Source organism: Mobula birostris, chromosome 19 (genome assembly GCF_030028105.1).
Source record: "Mobula birostris isolate sMobBir1 chromosome 19, sMobBir1.hap1, whole genome shotgun sequence".
In the NCBI taxonomy this organism is placed as follows: domain Eukaryota; kingdom Metazoa; phylum Chordata; class Chondrichthyes; order Myliobatiformes; family Myliobatidae; genus Mobula; species Mobula birostris.
In genome coordinates, this window is record NC_092388.1 from 4,476,474 (window position 1) to 4,494,020 (window position 17,547).

A 17,547-nucleotide genomic window follows, 5' to 3' on the forward strand; every position below is an offset into this window, starting at 1 on the left:
TCTGATCAGTGACATTAGTCATGAAATCAGATTTTTTTGTCAGGGGGCAGCAGAACAAATGAATGTAACTTGCAATAAAAATAAATAGTGCAAAAGAGGAGTAGTGAGGTAGTTTTCATGGGTGGGTTCATTGTCTGTTCAGAAATCCGATGGCAGAGGGGCAGAAGCTTTTCCTAAAACACAGAGTGTAGATCTACAGGCTTCTGTACCTCCTCTCTGATATTAGTAATGAAAAAAGGAAAGGGCATGTCCTGCATGATGAGAGTCCTTAATGATAAATTGAAAAAGGGTCGTTGTAGAATTTTCTGCTGAATTTTGATTTAAAGAAAAGCATGAAAATTCTAAAGCCCGTCAAAGGAGATAATTGGTACATTCACCATAGATTATTGGGACACACTACAATCAAGAGAAAAACAAATCATGCCAGATATATTTTCAGGGAACCAGATTCAAAATCAGCCTTGTTGACTTCTCCATGAACACAGCCTATTCAAAAATATTGTAGCACTGAGGCAAAGGTACATAGTGCAGCCCAGCTAACTGTAGAAATAATGGCCGGCACTCTCAGATTGACACACACAAAATGCTTAAGGAATTTAGCAGGTCAGGCAGCATCTATGGAAAGGAATAAAGAGTCAATGTTTCGGGCTGAGATCCTTCATTAGGACTGGAATGAAGGAAGAATTGCAGATTGACTTGGATTATCAACAGTCATGAATAATGGCCCAGGCTTTGCACTCACTAAGGAAAGCACTCACCACCTTCAAAATCTAGTAGTCTTCTGTGTAGAAGTTTGTATCAGGTGTCGGTTCAGGGAGATTTCTGCTATACAACAACCATGTTATGATTGAGTAGAACAATTCTCTAGCACTTTAATTATTTTACAGATGTCAAAATAGACTAAAGTACATGTTCAGTGGCCAAAGTGTATGTTCTTGGTCTTTTGCTGCTGTTGGCCATTCTTTTTAAGGTTGAACTTATGCTCTCAGAGATGCTCATCTGCACACCACTGTTGTTATACGTGGTTATTTGAGTTAATGTCACTTTCCCATCAGCTTGGACTGGTCTGGCTATTCTCCTCCGACCTTACTCACTAACAAGGCATTTTCATTCACAGAACTGTCACTCATTGGATGTTTTTACTGGTTTTCACGTCATTCTCTGTAAACCAGAGTCTGTAGTGCATGGAAATACCAGGAGAAACTCAAGCCACCCCATCCGGCACCAACAATCATTCCATGTTCAAAGTCACTTAGATCACATTTCCTCCCCCATTCTAATGTTTGGTCTGAGCAACAACTGAACCTCTTGACCATGGCTGTATGCTTTTATGGATTGAGTTGCTGTCACATGATTGGCTGATTAGATATTTGCATTAACGAGCAAGAGTACCTGATAAAATGACCACTAAGTGTATGTGAGATTAAAGTTGTTGAAATAATAAATGCTTTAAAATATTTATAATGTTCAAAGCAGTTCAATTTTGAAATAGCCTTCTGAAGGAATTGTAATTCAATGATTTGGTATATCAATAAATAATCACTTACACTTCAACCTTTTGCAGTTTACAGCAGGAAATGCAGTAACTATTCTCATTCATTTATGTGTTTAGCTGATATCACTGGGAAAAGCTGAGAAATAGGACATCCCTAGCAAAACAAGCAGTCACTGACAACACCACGGTTAGAATGCTATCATGTTGCAGGATTTCAGAGTTCTATTTTGCAATGATCATAAATGTTGACAGTTTTACTGTCTTTTATTTACTTTTTATTTTATTTAGAGATACAGCAAGTTACCCAGCAACCCACCTATTTACAGCATCACAGGACAATTTGCAATGATCAATTAACCTACTAACTGTACATCTTTGAAGTGTGGGAGGAAACGGGAGCACCCAAAGAAAACCCACACGTTCATGGGGAGAATGAACAAACGCCTTATAAACGGCACCAAAATTGAACTCGGAACTCCGATGCACTTAGCTGCAATAGTGTGGTGCTAACCACTATGCTACCATGCCGCCCAAAGTTTTATTCTGTAAAGATTGTGAAAATTATCTGTTTTACTGTCTTGTATTGCAGGCTATCGGGGAAACTGCTATGGCAGAAATATTCAAGTAAAAGATGATCTTGGGCCTGTAATTCAAACAGATAGCAGCTGCAAATGCAGTGTTATCGGAGTATTGTTTGGAAAACAAAAGCCAAGTTAAAGTTTCAGTACGAAATCTAATGGATTCGTCAATCATAAGTTATTAAAGTATTTCATCATGATCAATCACAATAAATCAACACAAACACCATGATCAATTACAATCATTAAAACACAAACACATCATAAACCATGGCCATTTTCTGAATTGCTGGATCATACAGGGTTTCAGCATGATTTGCTTCCACTCTAGTTCTGTGCCTGATTAGGCATAAGTAAAAATTGGACTCTGCAACAGTTCAAAGTAAATTTATTATCAATGTATATATAACCATATACTACCCTGTGATTCATTTTCTTGTGGGCATTTGCAATAAGTACAAAGAAGCATAATAGAATCAAGGAAAAACGCACCAAGACAGACAAATGACCAACATGCAAAAGACAACAAACTGTGCAAATACAAAAAGATAATATTAAATAAATAAGCAATAAATATTGAGATGAAGAGTCCTTGAAAGTTAGTCCATTGGTGTGGGAATAGTTCAGTGTTAAAGTGAGTGTTGTGGTTTAAGAGCCTGATGGTTGAGGGGTAGTAACTGTTTCTGAACCTGCTTATGTGAGTTCCTAGGCCCCTGTACTTTCTTCCTGATGGCAGCAATGAGAAGAGAGCTTGACCTGGGTGAGAGGGGTCCCTGGTGATGGATGTTGCTTTCCTGCGACACACTCTGTAGATGTGCTCAATAGTGGGGAGGGCTTTGCCCATCATGGCTTTATCCACTACTTTTTATAAGCATTACCATACAAGGTTATTGGTATTTCCATACGAGGCCCTAACGCAACCTGTCAGTATACTCCACACCATCCATCTATAGAAGTTTGTCAAAGTTTTAGATGTCATGCGGAATCTTTGCAAAATTCTAAGGAATTAGAGGTGCAGCCATTCTTTATTGTGGCACTTATGTCACACGTAAGCAGGTGAGCTAGTCAAGCTTGACTGGGGGGATGGTTAGTAAGGGAATTGTTGCCATTCTTTCAATGTTTTCACTGAGCTTCTACGTGCTTCCAAAGAGACCTGTCCCTTTGTAAATGCTACTTGCTATCTTGATCACTCACAGACCAGAGATTTCTGAGATGGAGCTGATGTTACATTTTTAAAAGAAGGCTTTGAGAATATTTGCTGTATCACTCTGGTAATCTTTTTCCACTAAAGAACAGAGTGTCTGTTTCAGATGTCTGGTGTTAGAATGCAAATGATGTTGCCCACTACATGCTTGGACTCTCAGGATGTTGGCCTTGGAGAGGAAACCATGAACATTTGCTTATTCTGCTAATAGATTTGGAGAAACTTGTGGAGACAGCAAAGTTGGTTTCTTTTTAGTGCTTTGAGCATTATCTGTAGTAATAAGGCATTGTAGCATAGCAGTTAAGATAATGTTTACAGCACCAGCAATCATACGACCTGGGTTCATTTCCAGCTGCTGTCTGTAAGAAATATGTATGTTCTCCCTGTGACAACATAGGTTTCTTCCAGGTGCTCCAATTCCCTCCCACTTTCCAAAAAAAAACACACATTAGGATTAGTAAGTTGTAGGCATGTTACATTGGCACCTGAAGCATGGCTTGGCAGAGGGTGGGAAAGCTGTGGAATTCATTGCCACAGACAGATGTGGAGGCCATGTCATCGAGTATATTTAAAGTGGAGTTTGGTAGATTTTTAGTTAGTCCAGTTGTCAAAGGTTATATGGAGAAGGCAGGAGAATGAGGTTGGTCATTGACACAAATGATATATTTCACTATGCGTGTTGATATAAACTTGAGAGGTTAAGTTGTCTTTGGTACCATCATTATTCTCTGATTCTCTTCTGATACAGGTAATGAGAACATATTTGTTGTCATGCTTGTACAGTGACATTAGCTGATGAGTGAGGTCTTGTACTTGTGGCCAAATAGTGTTAGTCATGGTATGGTAATTCTAATCGCAGTTTATATAATGATATATTATCATCATATCTCATAACTGACTTGTTCTATACTCCAAATTCATTGCACGGATCATGGGAACAGATTTGCTGCACTTTATACCTAATTATTTTAAACAATAATAAATTGCATTTTTATGTAAAAATAAGCTAAAGGCATATCACACATGGAAATATAGTGGAAGGGAGTTAAATCATAGAATGCAAGATAAATTTATCAAACTTGACAAAAGAGGAACAAGAAAAATGAAAATTCACACATCCAAGGAAAAGAAAAGTCCCTTAGTCCGAATCCACTGAAGGCCAAAGAAGACGGCCTGTCTTGAGGGTTAGAGGACTGTGTACATGTGTGAATGGGAGGGAAGAATGGGGCTTGTTTTGCTGTTGTTGTTTTGTTGCTTGTTGTATTCTGTGTTGTTCTGCTGAGCATGGTTGAACATGCTGTGTTGGCAATGGGATGTGTGGCACACACGCGGGATGTCCTCATCCCCAGCACACCCTCTTGGGTGTGTTGGTTGTTACTCAAATGACATATTTCACTGTATGTTTCCATGTACATGTGATAAATAAACTTTTATCTTGAATCTTGAAAATCTACAGAAAGTAGGATCAAGAGTGTTGAAGAGCCTACTTGGAAGATGGAGATAGATAGCAGTCAAAGGACTTACAGTGCGGGAGAAAAGTGTTGAGGGAGAGTGCACAATTAACATAGCACAGCACAGTACAAGGCACTTCAGTTCACAATGTCGTGCTGACTATATAAACCTACTCCAGGATCAATCTAACCCTTCTCTCGCACACTTCCCAATAGTATAGGCCAAAACTATTTCTTTAGAGACGGCTTGTATTTTACAAGTGCTAGGATCTAAGGGAACAGTACAAAACAGCCCATGGACAACAGTAATCTTGTAAAGGTTTATAGGGACTTAGTTAGAAGACCTTAGTCATGTTAAAATGATGAAATACAAATAGCAAAAGCATTTTAAGCAGTGGATGTGCTGAGATCGAGGCAGAAAGGAGCACATTTGTAGAGGAAGATATAGCAGCATTAATGAAGAATAGAATGTGGAGTTCAGAGCTCAGCTCTGGTTCCACCGGTATGCAAAGTTTTAAATACTTGGGTTCAGCCTCAAAAAGTATGGCCAGCAAAAAAGACAAGGTTGATGGCATGGAAGGAAATGGAGTTTGAAAGAATAATGGCTTTGATCATCCCAATGTTCAGGGGACAGAAATTCTGACTCAATGTTGTGATATAGGACTGACTGTCTAAAGCTTAGAGGTGTTTCTATGTAAATGGAGGAAGAGAGTTACATCTTAATGGCATCTATCAGATGTTGATAGGTGGAATTAGGAAGAGAAAGGGATGTAGATATAATTCTGTCAGGGATGTACAACAAAACAAGAGAAAAGCTTGACACGACAGTGTCAGCACTCCTTCCCCTCACCCATCTTATTCTGGCTTCTTTCCCCTTCCATTCCAGTCCTGATGAAGGGTTTCAGCTTGAAACGTTGTCTGTTTATTTCCCCCTGTAGATGCTGCCTGACCTGCTGAGTCCTTCAGAATCTTGTGTGTGTTTTGCTCAGGTTTTCGGCACCTGCAGAATCTCTTGTGCTTATGATGGTGGCAGTATTAACTAAAGGCATGGTTGGAATCGGGATGACGGGTATCCCTTTGCCTGAGAAAACTGAGAAGTTTAGGACACGTGTGCTTTCCTGCAGCCAGCTGGTCGTAATTTCACCTACAGGATTGATATTACAGTGAGGTGTCATGAGAAACAGCAGAAAGCACTTACAACTCTAGCATTGAAAAGGAAATCCATAAATGAAATTTGGGGTATCTGAGATTTCAAAGCCAGTCAAGACTAAAGTAAGAATGGATTCAGCAACTTTAAATTGGGTGTGTCCACCTCAGTGATCGTTCTCTTGTTGCATTACTTGAGTAGCAGGGAGGCTGAGACAGAGGGATGCCTACTTTCCCAGTAATGGGAAAGAATAGTCATCTCATAGGCATTTCCGTAGTAGCACCAAGGGTTATCGTGGCCATGATTGGTCACATGAGAGGTTCAGGATCTCAGGACAGATGGTGGTAGGAGCCCAGAAGCTGCTTCAGAGAAGTGATGTTTTCCTTGGACCTCTCTGAGCAATAATGTATTCACAGGCCCTTCGACCAATGCTATTGACATTGGTGACTTTCTGCTGGAAGAGCATCAGCCATTTCTTCGTGCATGGACTACTATCTCCAGAGTCCTGAAACATCGATTCTTCAATCTGAATCAAGTTCAATAAAATTGGCATATGTCGTGAAATTTGTTGTTTTGCAGCAGCAGTACATTGCAATACATAATAAAAACTATAAATTACAATAAATATAAAGAAGGAAATTAAATAGTAGGTCAAAAAGAGAGGGAAAAATACTGAGGTACTGTTTGCAGGTTCAGGCTCCTATACCTCCTCCCTGAGGTAGCAATGAGACGATGCATATCCTGAGTGTTGGGGGTCTTTAGTGATGGATGTCACTTTTTTAAGGCATTACCTTTGTTAAAGATGTCCTGGATGCAGGGGAGGTTAATACCCACGATGGGGCTGGCAGAGTTTTTTTTTTAACTTTTTGCAGCATTTTTCCTCTCCGTGGATGTTGCCTGATCTGTTGAGTTCTTCCAGAATTTTGTGTGTGTCTCTATAGTGGTGAGCATATTTGAACTTCTTTATCCCAGGGTCTTTTCAACTGGTTGCTGCTGATCTCTGCTATGTGTTGCTTACTGCTGTATCAGAGAGGTCCCTCATGCTCTGTACTCACAAGGAATTACTTCGTCGATTTGATTTCCATGAGGAGCAGGTGGCATCTCGTGCATCCAGCATGGCTAACTTCCAGTAAATGAGGGCAGCTGCTGACTGAACGTGCACATAGGATCGCCCTTAACAACAGACCTTGTCATCTGGAAAGAACGATTTACATTCCCTTAGTGTTCCATTTGCTGTGAAGCATGAGAAGAATTCCCTGATGGTAAATGTCCTGTTTTCTGTAAGCTTGCATGAGTCCTTTAGGAGGGAGGACAAGGCTTGTTTTGTTGCTTGTTGTGTTCTGTGTTCTGCTGAACAGTTTGGCCATGCTATGTTTACGCTAGAATGTGTGGCAATTCTTGTGGGCTGTTCCCAGCACACCTTCGGTTGTGTTGCTTGTTGACACAAACGAAATATTTTGCTCTAAGTTCCGATGTACACGTGATAAATAACTGAATCTTGGGTGTCCTCCTGTGGAGGACTGAATGACTCTCTTCCATTTACAGTACTTAAGTAGCTCACTACAACATAGTCAGACAGCACAGAAATGGGCCCTTTGCCCCACAATGTCTATCCAACCACCAAGCATCCATCCATACTAATCCCAGTTACTAACGTGTTGCCTGACTTGGTGATTCAAATGCTGATCCAGATACTTTTTAAACGTGGGAGTACCTGCCTCCATCGCCGCCTTAGACAGTGCATTGTGGAAAATTAATTTCCTTTTCTTCATGGATACAGGTAAGAAGTAAGACTTCATCCATAGCCTTCGGTTGCATACATAAACTGCCACTATTCCCACTCTCAGGTCATACTATTTTCTAAATTGCTCTTGCTCTTTATATATGAAAATTTAATTTAGATTTTCCTTACTCCAGTCTACCAGTGATTTTTTTTTTATTTATTATGCTCCCCTATAAGGCTTCACCTGTTTTTAATTCTCTAAACATGCCACATACTTCTTTTCTTCATCAAACTCCTGACACCCATGGCTCCCTGTACTTCATCTTTACAAGAACACATTAACCCTGAATTCTCATTGCTTTACTTGTTTAAAAAAAAACATCTCCCACCTCACACACGTCTGTGCAATCTACTTTTCCCAGATCCTGTCTTATGATATTAAGTTTGGTCCTATACAAATTCAGGGTCTTAATCTGTGGGGGTACAGGAGGTTCTGCAGATGCTTAAAATCTGGAGCAATGCACAAAATGCCAGAGGAACTCAGCAGGTCAGACAACACCTTTGGAAGGAGATGAGGAGTTGGCATTTTAGGCCGAGATCGTTCATTCCTTAATTTCTGGACCACCTACATTGCTTTCTATAACTATATTGAAACTTAAGAGTTATCGTCACTGTCCCTAAAATGCTTACCCACAGACACTTTGGGCAGTCTATATGTCCTGCTTCATTCTCTAAGATTAGGTGGACACCTTCTCTATGTCTGTCTCTGTATCAGCTGAAAAGCTATCACAATGTACTTTTAACATTCTGCCCTCCCTAAGCAAGCTCTGTATTTCCTCATGGTCAGTTACTTACTGAAAGAACTTGGTTAAATAAAAAAATGCACTTGCCTTTAAGAATCTGCACTCTACAGGGGTAAACAGCAGATAATATCTTGTGACAACATCAAATATGTTTCTGTGTTGCTCCACTTTGCAGGGATTTTCTGAGAATAATAATATTGTCACCTGCCTGCCAAGTTATTCCTGAGGTGGGCCTGGTGAACTCCCAATTACAGAAATTTCCTTTGGCATGCATCTCACTGACTAAGGCTTGTGTTCCTCGAAAATGTGAGAGCTATCTCCCTCTTCCTTCAGACTTCCTGGAAGCAATAGGAAATATGCCTTTAAAGACTCAAGACTTTCCAAAATTGTTGTGCCACATTAATGGGAGCTGAACACAAATGTGTGAGTTTCAGTTATCTCTGGTACAAGTCCATTTCATCTCCTGCTAAAATCGAGGGAAATAAATTACAGTATTAGGAGATGCAGCACGGTAACGGGTCTTTCTGACACAGTAAGCCTGTGCTACCCAGTTACACCAATGTGACCAAATAACCCACTAACTCATACGTCTTTGGAATGTAAGACGAATCCAGAGCATTCAGAGGAAACACATGCTGTCACAGGGTAAATGTAGAAACTCCTTACAGATGCGAAGCAGTGGATTTAAACCAGGGTCATTGGCACTGTAATAGTGTTACACTACCATGCCACCCCCTAACATTATTTCTAGTGAGTACAGTGAAACTCCAGTAAATGTCCATCCAATAGTTTAGAAATTCTAATGGTTTAGTATCAGCCTTACTGATAATTCTTGCAACCCCATTAACATACCAGCGCCCCAGTACCAAGTCTCCCTTTAATATACTGGCATGTTTTTCTGTTCTCTTTAAACTACACTGCAGAATTTATTATACCACCATGTAGTGTCACTTTTTTAAAAAGTGAATTGCTCTATATTTTAGAATAATAATCAATTCTCTGGAAAATCTATCAATTCACCCACATCAAACTCCCAAGCATACTGGATTAATGGAGGTTATAATAAAAAGAATCTTTCATGTGACACAATATTTTGCTACAAATCATGTTAAGATATTTAAAAAGGGGAAGATCTGCCCAGGAATTAATGCAGGGTGGATGGGAATGCATCATTGTTATAGTTATTTCACTGTGTAGATGTTTTGATGTACATATGACAAATAAAGCTAATCATTATCTTTAATCACTTTGGAGGCTTCTCAGAAACTAGCTGATGTCAGTCTTTGATCCTCTCATGTGAAGCAGAGTTGCCTCATTTACTTTGCTATTGTATTGAAATTAGTTTATACTTGTAAGCAGTTGAAGACTTCCTGTGAAATCTTATTTCACCTCAACTTGACAGGTGACATTCCGGACAAGAATCTATCATTGCAATATCAACAGTCAGGGAGTGATCTGTCTGGATATTCTGAAGGATAACTGGAGCCCAGCACTCACCATCTCGAAGGTTCTTCTGTCAATTTGTTCACTTCTAACAGACTGCAACCCCGGTAAGAGCAATTACATCATTTTAAACTTTGGCTTTATATTTTTAAAAAGAAAAATCTGCAAATGCTAAAATAAAAATGAGAAAAGGCAGATGAAAATTCACAAGTTTTTGTGCTGTAGCAATTCATGGATTTCCACTATCTTTAGAGCAGCTTTATTGTACATTTTACTTTATTGATATTTTATGACTCAAGAAATTTGATTTATCAACTTTGCATAAATAACCTCTATATTATGTCATATGATTTAGAACAAAATCAAATCAGAGGGTTGTTCTAAATCAAAACACGACAATAAACAATTAATAAACCTTAAACTAGCCATTTTTAGAAGCATTCAAAGTACATCGAAATGGTAAATGCTCCATGAAGATAGATGAGTTTAAAAAAATGCTAACTCCATAGCCTTAGAGTGATAGAACACTATAGCACAGAAACAGGCCTGTCAGCCCATCTAGTCCATGCTAAACTATTAACCTGCCTAGTCCTACCTTCGTGCAACTGTACCTTAGTCCTCATACCCCTCCCATCCATGTACCTATCCAGATTTCTCCTAAATGTTGAAATTGAACCCGCGTCCACCAGTAACATCTTCAGTTTCTTTAAGTACTTGAAATTAGACTGCTCAAGCTGATTTCACACAACTTTTTTTGTCATAAACTTTAATTTTAAATGTTTACTTTTAAGAAGTTATCTGATAATTGAAGTGAAGTTAAGAATCTCTATGTAAAGAAATTAAAGTGACCTTGCATTACACATGGCCAGACCGGTAATTAGAATATGATATTTAATGCTTTCTAATTCTCCTCACCCATTTCCTTTACAAGAGGAAATGCCTTTGTGTTCTAATCATAATTACCTGTATTCAGTGTGTTATAGTTTCATTAGAACTAGGTTAAGATGGGCACCATGATAGTGCAGTGGTTAGCCTGACACTGTTACAGTTCAGGGTGTCTGAGTTCAGAGTTCAATTCTGAATAGTTCAATTCGCAATAGAAAGGAAGGACATAAGCCGGGAAGATGTGGAATTGATATGGGTAGAGCTGCGTAACACTAAGGGGCAGAAAACGCTGGTGGGAGTTGTGTACAGGCCACCTAACAGTAGTAGTGAGGTCGGAGATGGTATTAAACAGGAAATTAGAAATGTGTGCAATAAAGGAACAGCAGTTATAATGGGTGACTTCAATCTACATGTAGATTGGGTGAACCAAATTGGTAAAGGTGCTGAGGAAGAGGATTTCTTGGAATGTATGCGGGATGGTTTTTTGAACCAACATGTCGAGGAACCAACTAGAGAGCAGGCTATTCTAGACTGGGTTTTGAGCAATGGGGAAGGGTTAATTAGCAATCTTGTCGTGAGAGGTTCCTTGGGTAAGAGTGACCATAATATGGTGGAATTCTTCATTAAGATGGAGAGTGACATAGTTAATTCAGAAACAAAGGTTCTGAACTTAAAGAGGGGTAACTTTGAAGGTATGAGACGTGAATTAGCTAAGATAGACTGGCAAATGACACTTAAAGGATTGACAGTGGATATGCAATGGCAAGCACTTAAGGATTGCATGGATGAACTACAACAATTATTCATCCCAGTTTGGCAAAAGAATAAATCAAGGAAGGTAATGCACCCGTGGCTGACAAGAGAAATTAGGGATAGTATCAATTCCAAAGAAGAAGCATACAAATTAGCCAGAAAAAGTGGCTCACTTGAGGACTGGGAGAAATTCAGAGTTCAGCAGAGGAGGGCAAAGGGCTTAATTAGGAAGGGGAAAAAAGATTATGAGAGAAAACTGGCAGGGAACATAAAAACTGACTGTAAAAGCTTTTATAGATATGTAAAAAGGAAAAGACTGGTAAAGACAAATGTAGGTCCCCTACAGACAGAAACAGGTGAATTGATTATGGGGAGCAAGGACATGGCAGACCAATTGAATAATTACTTTGGTTCTGTCTTCACTAAGGAGGACATAAATAATCTTCCAGAAATAGTAGAGGACAGAGGGTCCAGTGAGATGGAGGAACTGAGCGAAATACATGTTAGTAGGAAAGTGGTGTTGGGTAAATTGAAGGGATTAAAGGCATATAAATCCCCAGGGCCAGATGGTCTGCATCCCAGAGTGCTTAAGGAAGTAGCCCAAGAAATAGTGGATGCATTAGTGATAATTTTTCAAAACTCGTTAGATTCTGGACTAGTTCCTGAGGATTGGAGGGTGGCTAATGTAACCCCACTTTTTAAAAAAGGAGGGAGAGAGAAACCGGGGAATTATAGACCGGTTAGCCTAACGTCGGTGGTGGGGAAACTGCTGGAGTCAGTTATCAAAGATGTGATAACAGCACATTTGGAAAGCGACGAAATCATCGGACAAAGTCAGCATGGATTTGTGAAAGGAAAGTCATGTCTGACGAATCTCATAGAATTTTTTGAGGATGTAACTAGTAGAGTAGATAGGGGAGAACCAGTGGATGTGGTATATTTGGATTTTCAAAAGGCTTTTGACAAGGTCCTACACAGGAGATTAGTGTGCAAACTTAAAGCACACTGTATTGGGGGTAAGGTATTGATGTGGATAGAGAATTGGTTAGCAGACAGGAAGCAAAGAGTGGGAATAAACGGGACCTTTTCAGAATGGCAGGCAGTGACTAGTGGGGTACCGCAAGGCTCAGTGCTGGGACCCCAGTTGTTTACAATATATATTAATGACTTGGATGAGGGAATTAAATGCAGCATCTCCAAGTTTGCGGATGACACGAAGCTGGGCGGCAGTGTTAGCTGTGAGGAGGATGCTAAGAGGATGCAGGGTGACTTGGATAGGTTGGGTGAGTGGGCAAATTCATAGCAGATGCAATTTAATGTGGATAAATGTGAAGTTATCCACTTTGGTGGCAAAAATAGGAAAACAGATTATTATCTGAATGGTGGCCGATTAGGAAAAGGGGAGGTGCAACGAGACCTGGGTGTCATTATACACCAGTCATTGAAAGTGGGCATGCAGGTACAGCAGGCGGTGAAAAAGGCCAATGGTATGCTGGCATTTATAGCGAGAGGATTCGAGTACAGGAGCAGGGAGGTACTACTGCAGTTGTACAAAGCCTTGGTGAGACCACACCTGGAGTATTGTGTGCAATTTTGGTCCCCTAATCTGAGGAAAGACATCCTTGCCATAGAGGGAATACAAAGAAGGTTCACCAGATTGATTCCTGGGATGGCAGGACTTTTATATGAAGAAAGACTGGATGAACTGGGCTTGTACCCGTTGGAATTTAGAAGATTGAGGGGGGATCTGATTGAAACGTATAAAATCTTAAAGGGATTGGACAGGCTAGATGCAGGAAGATTGTTCCCAATGTTGGGGAAGTCCAGAACGAGGGGTCACAGTTTGAGGATAAAGGGGAAGCCTTTTAGGACCGAGATTAGGAAAAACTTCTTCACACAGAGAGTGGTGAATCTGTGGAATTCTCTGCCACAGGAAACAGTTGAGGCCAGTTCATTGGCTATATTTAAGAGGGAGTTAGATATGGCCCTTGTGGCTACGGGGATCAGGGGGTATGGAGGGAAGGCTGGTGCAGGGTTCTGAGTTGGATGATCAGCCATGATCATAATAAATGGCGGTGCAGGCTCGAAGGGCCGAATGGCCTACTCCTGCACCTATTTTCTATGTTTCTATGTTTCTGGCGTCCTCTGTAAGAAGTTTGTATGTTCTTCCCATGAGCGTGTGGGTTTCCTCCCTGTACTCTAGTTTCCTCCCACAGTCCAAAGAGGTACCATTTAGTAGGTTATTTGTTCATTGTAAAATGTCCTGTGATTAGGCTGGGGTTAATAAGGTGGGTTGCTGAGCAGCAAGGCCTGTTGCTCTGGGAAGGCCTGTTCCGTACTGTACCTCTGAATGAAATAGAAAGGGAATAAAAATTTTGTGGTTATTTCACTGGACTGAACCTATAATCCTGAGCCTTTCAAATCCCAATACAGCAGTTCAGGCATGGAGTTATAGAATCAGGCTGTTTGGCCCAAACAAAGCATGCCAATTGAGGTGCCTTCCTGAGCTAATCCCATCTGCGTGAAAACCTTTCCTTTAAATTCAGCTGCCGTAATTAAATATTCTGGAATGAAAAGAAGGACTTGGTAATGGAACTACTGGGTTGTCATAATCTGCTGTATTAAACAGAACTGGCCCAAAAGTGATCCAGTCCACAGGAGTATACTTAATGGTTTACTAAAGTTCCTTAAGACATTCAGTTGTACCAAACAGTTATGTCAGAGATAATAAGAATAAAGAGCAGACAGCCCATCCTATATTGATAGAGGCACTAGAATCACACACAACAAAACTAATCCCTTCCCAACAAACTTGGCAAAGTCTTTCCAACACCTGTCAAAGACAGGGACATTAGAAGAGATGACTTATTAACCCTATTCTGATTCTGACTTGAAAATGTACCATTGTTCTTATAATTGTCACCAGGTTAAACAAAGGTCTAAAATTTACAAACCAATAACATGGAGAATAAATTTAACAGATTCAAGTTTAATGTCATTTCCGATCCACAAGTATAAAGGAGAATGAAATAATATTTACTCCAGATCCAATGCAGCACGGAAAAACCATACAAGGTAAACTATATGTGCTCATTTTGTGCCGAGTGAAGGTAAACTACACAACAGTAACTGGAGGGGAACCAATATCCTGGTGGGGAGGTTTGCTAATGCTATTGGTGAGGGTTTAAACTAGATTTGCAGGGGCTTGGGAACTGAAGTGAAGAGGCAAAGGATGAGACTGTTGGCGCACAAATAGTGACAGCTTGTAGGGAGTTTGTGAGGAAGGACAGGCAGATGATACAGCAAAGAAGCACTCAGCCAGATGGTTTGAAATGTGTCTATTTTAATGCACGGAGTATCTTGAGCAAGGTGGATGAACTTAGAACGTGGATCAATATGTGGAACTGTGATGTTGTGGCCTTTACAGAGACTTGGGTGACTCAGGGGCAGGAATGGCTGCTGACTGTGCCAGGCTTTAGATGTTTCAAAAAGGACAGGTAGGGAAGCAAAAAGGTGGGGTGTGGCATTGCTAATCAAGGATAGTATCACGGCTGCAGAAAAGGAGGCAATCATGGAGGTATTGTCCACTGAGTCATTGTGGGTGGAAATCAGAAACAGGAAGGGGGCAATAACTCTACTGGGTGTTTTTTATAGACCCCCCCCCCCCCCAATAGTAACAGAGGCATTAAGGAGCAGAAAGGGAGGCAGATTCTGGAACGATGCAATAATAATAGGGTTGTTGTGATGGATGATTTTAACTTAACCTATGTTGACTGGCATCTCCTTAGAGCAAGGGGTTTTACGGGGTGGAGATTGTTAGGTGTGTTCAGGAAGGTTTCCTGATGCAATATGTAGATAAGCCAACTAGAAAAGAGGCTGTACTTGATCTGCTATTGGAAAATGAACCTGGTCAGTTGTCAGATCTTCGGTGGGTGAGCATTTTGGAAGTAGTGATCACGACTCTATCTCCTTTACCATAGTGCTGGAGAGCGATACGAGCAGACAATTTGGAAAACATTTTATTGGGATGGGGGGAAATGATGCTATTAAGCAGGAACTTGGGAAGATAAATTGGGAGCAGATGCTCTCAGGGAAATGCATGGCAGAAATGTGGCAAATGTTCAGTGGTGGCCAAGTTGTTTGAAAAGATCCTGAGAGGCAGGATTTATGAGCATTTGGAGGAACATAATCTGATTAGGGATAGACAGCTTGGCTTTGTCAAGGGCAGGTCGTGCCTTATGAGCCTGATTGAATTCTTTGAGGATGTAACAAAACACATTGAAGGTTGAAGTGGATCTAGTGTGTATAGGTTTCAATAAGGCATTTGATAAGGTTCCCCATGCGAGGCTCATTCAGAAAGTAAGGAGGACATTGCTTTGTGGATCAAGAATTGGCTTGACCACAGAAGGCAAAGGGTGGTTGTGGATGGTTGGTATTCTGTATGGAGGTCGGTGACCAGTGGTGTTCCGCAGGGATCTGTTCTGGGAACTGTTCTCTTGGTGATTTTTATAAATGACTTAGATGAGGAAATAGAAGGGTGGGTTATTAAGTTTGCTGATGATACAAAAGTTGGGGGTGTTTTGCATAGTCTAGAGGATTGTCGGAGGTTACAGCAGGACATCGATAGGTACAGAACTGGAGTGAGAAGTCACAGATGGAGTTCAACCCAGATAAGTGTGAAGTGTTTCATTTCGGTAGGTCAAATTTGAAGACAGAATATAATATTAATGGTAATACTCTTGGTATTGTGGAGGATCAGTGAGATCTTGGAGTCCGTGTCCATAGGACACTCAAAGCTGCTGCACAGGTTGACAGTGGTGTTAAGAACGCATGCACAGGTTGACAGTGTTGTTAAGAACGCATATGGTGTGGGCCTTCATCAACCATGGGATTGTGTTCAAGTGCCATGAGGTAATGTTACAACTATATAAAACATTTGTCAGACCCCACTTGGAGTACTGTGTTCATTTCTGGTCACCTCAGTACAGGAAGGATGTGGATACTATAGAGCAGTGGTCCCCAACCACCGGGCCGCAAAGCATGCCAGGCCACGAGGAAACAATATAATTTGGCGATATGAAACAATATGAGTCAGCTGCACCTTTCCTCATTCCCTGTCACATGCTGTTGAACTTGAACACACACACCTCCCCAGCCACCCCCCCCCACGCCCCCTATCGGCCAGTCCGCAAGAATACTGTCAATATTAAACCAGTCTGCGGTGCAAAAAAGGTTGGGGACCCCTGCTATAAAGAGAGTGCAGAGAGATTTATGAGGATGTTGTCTGGATTGGATAGCATGCTTTCTGAGAATAGGTTGAGTGAACTTGGCCTTTTCTTCTTGGAGCGATGGAGGATGAGAGGTGACCTGATAGAGGAGTATAAGATGATGAGAGGCATTGATCGTGTGGATAACCAGAGACTTTTTCCCAAGGCCAAAATGGCTAACACAAGGGGGCATAGTTTTAAGGTGATTGGAAGTAGGTATAAGGGGCATGTCGGAGATAAGTCTTTCACACAGAGAGTGGTGGGTGCGTGGAATGCACTGACGGCTAAGGTGGTAGAGATGGATAAAATAGAGTCTTTTAAAAGATTCTTAGATGGGTACTTGGAGCTTAGAAGAAAAGTAGAGGGTTATGTGGTAGGGAAATTCGAGAGCAGCTTCGAGGGTAGGTTACGTGGTCGGCACAACATTGTGGGCCACAGGGCCTGTAATGTGCTGCAGATTTTCTATGTTGTAATAAAAACACATAAGTTAACTTGTATGCATTGATTGTATCTCCATGAAGTGACACCAGGCACAGGAAACGATAAAGTAGTGGTGGTTCAGGGTAGGGTGTTGAGGGGTGGGTTAGTGGCTGGAGCTGTTGATTAGCCTTACTGCTTGGGAGAATTAACTGTTTTTGGTCCTGGTGTTAATGGTATGTAGCCTCCTCCTTGATGGGAGTGGGACAAACAATTCAGGAATGTGGTTTGGGGTTCCAAATTAAAGAATAAACTTTCCATTGACATTAACAAGTCATGAATGGATTTTAAAAATTCAAAAAGTCCTTTCCTCCATTATAA

The 17,547-nt window shown here is 40.8% G+C and overlaps 1 protein-coding gene across 1 annotated transcript in view; it reads left to right on the top strand.

Annotated features, from left to right (window-relative positions):
- LOC140212389 (ubiquitin-conjugating enzyme E2 E2) overlaps nt 1-17,547 on the top strand; it is a 182,512-nt gene that overhangs the window by 158,251 nt on the left and 6,714 nt on the right. Inside the window, exon 5 of the mRNA XM_072283137.1 lies at nt 9,804-9,951. Within this exon, the coding sequence (XP_072139238.1) occupies nt 9,804-9,951 (148 nt within the window). The remainder of the gene's footprint in view (nt 1-9,803; nt 9,952-17,547) is intronic.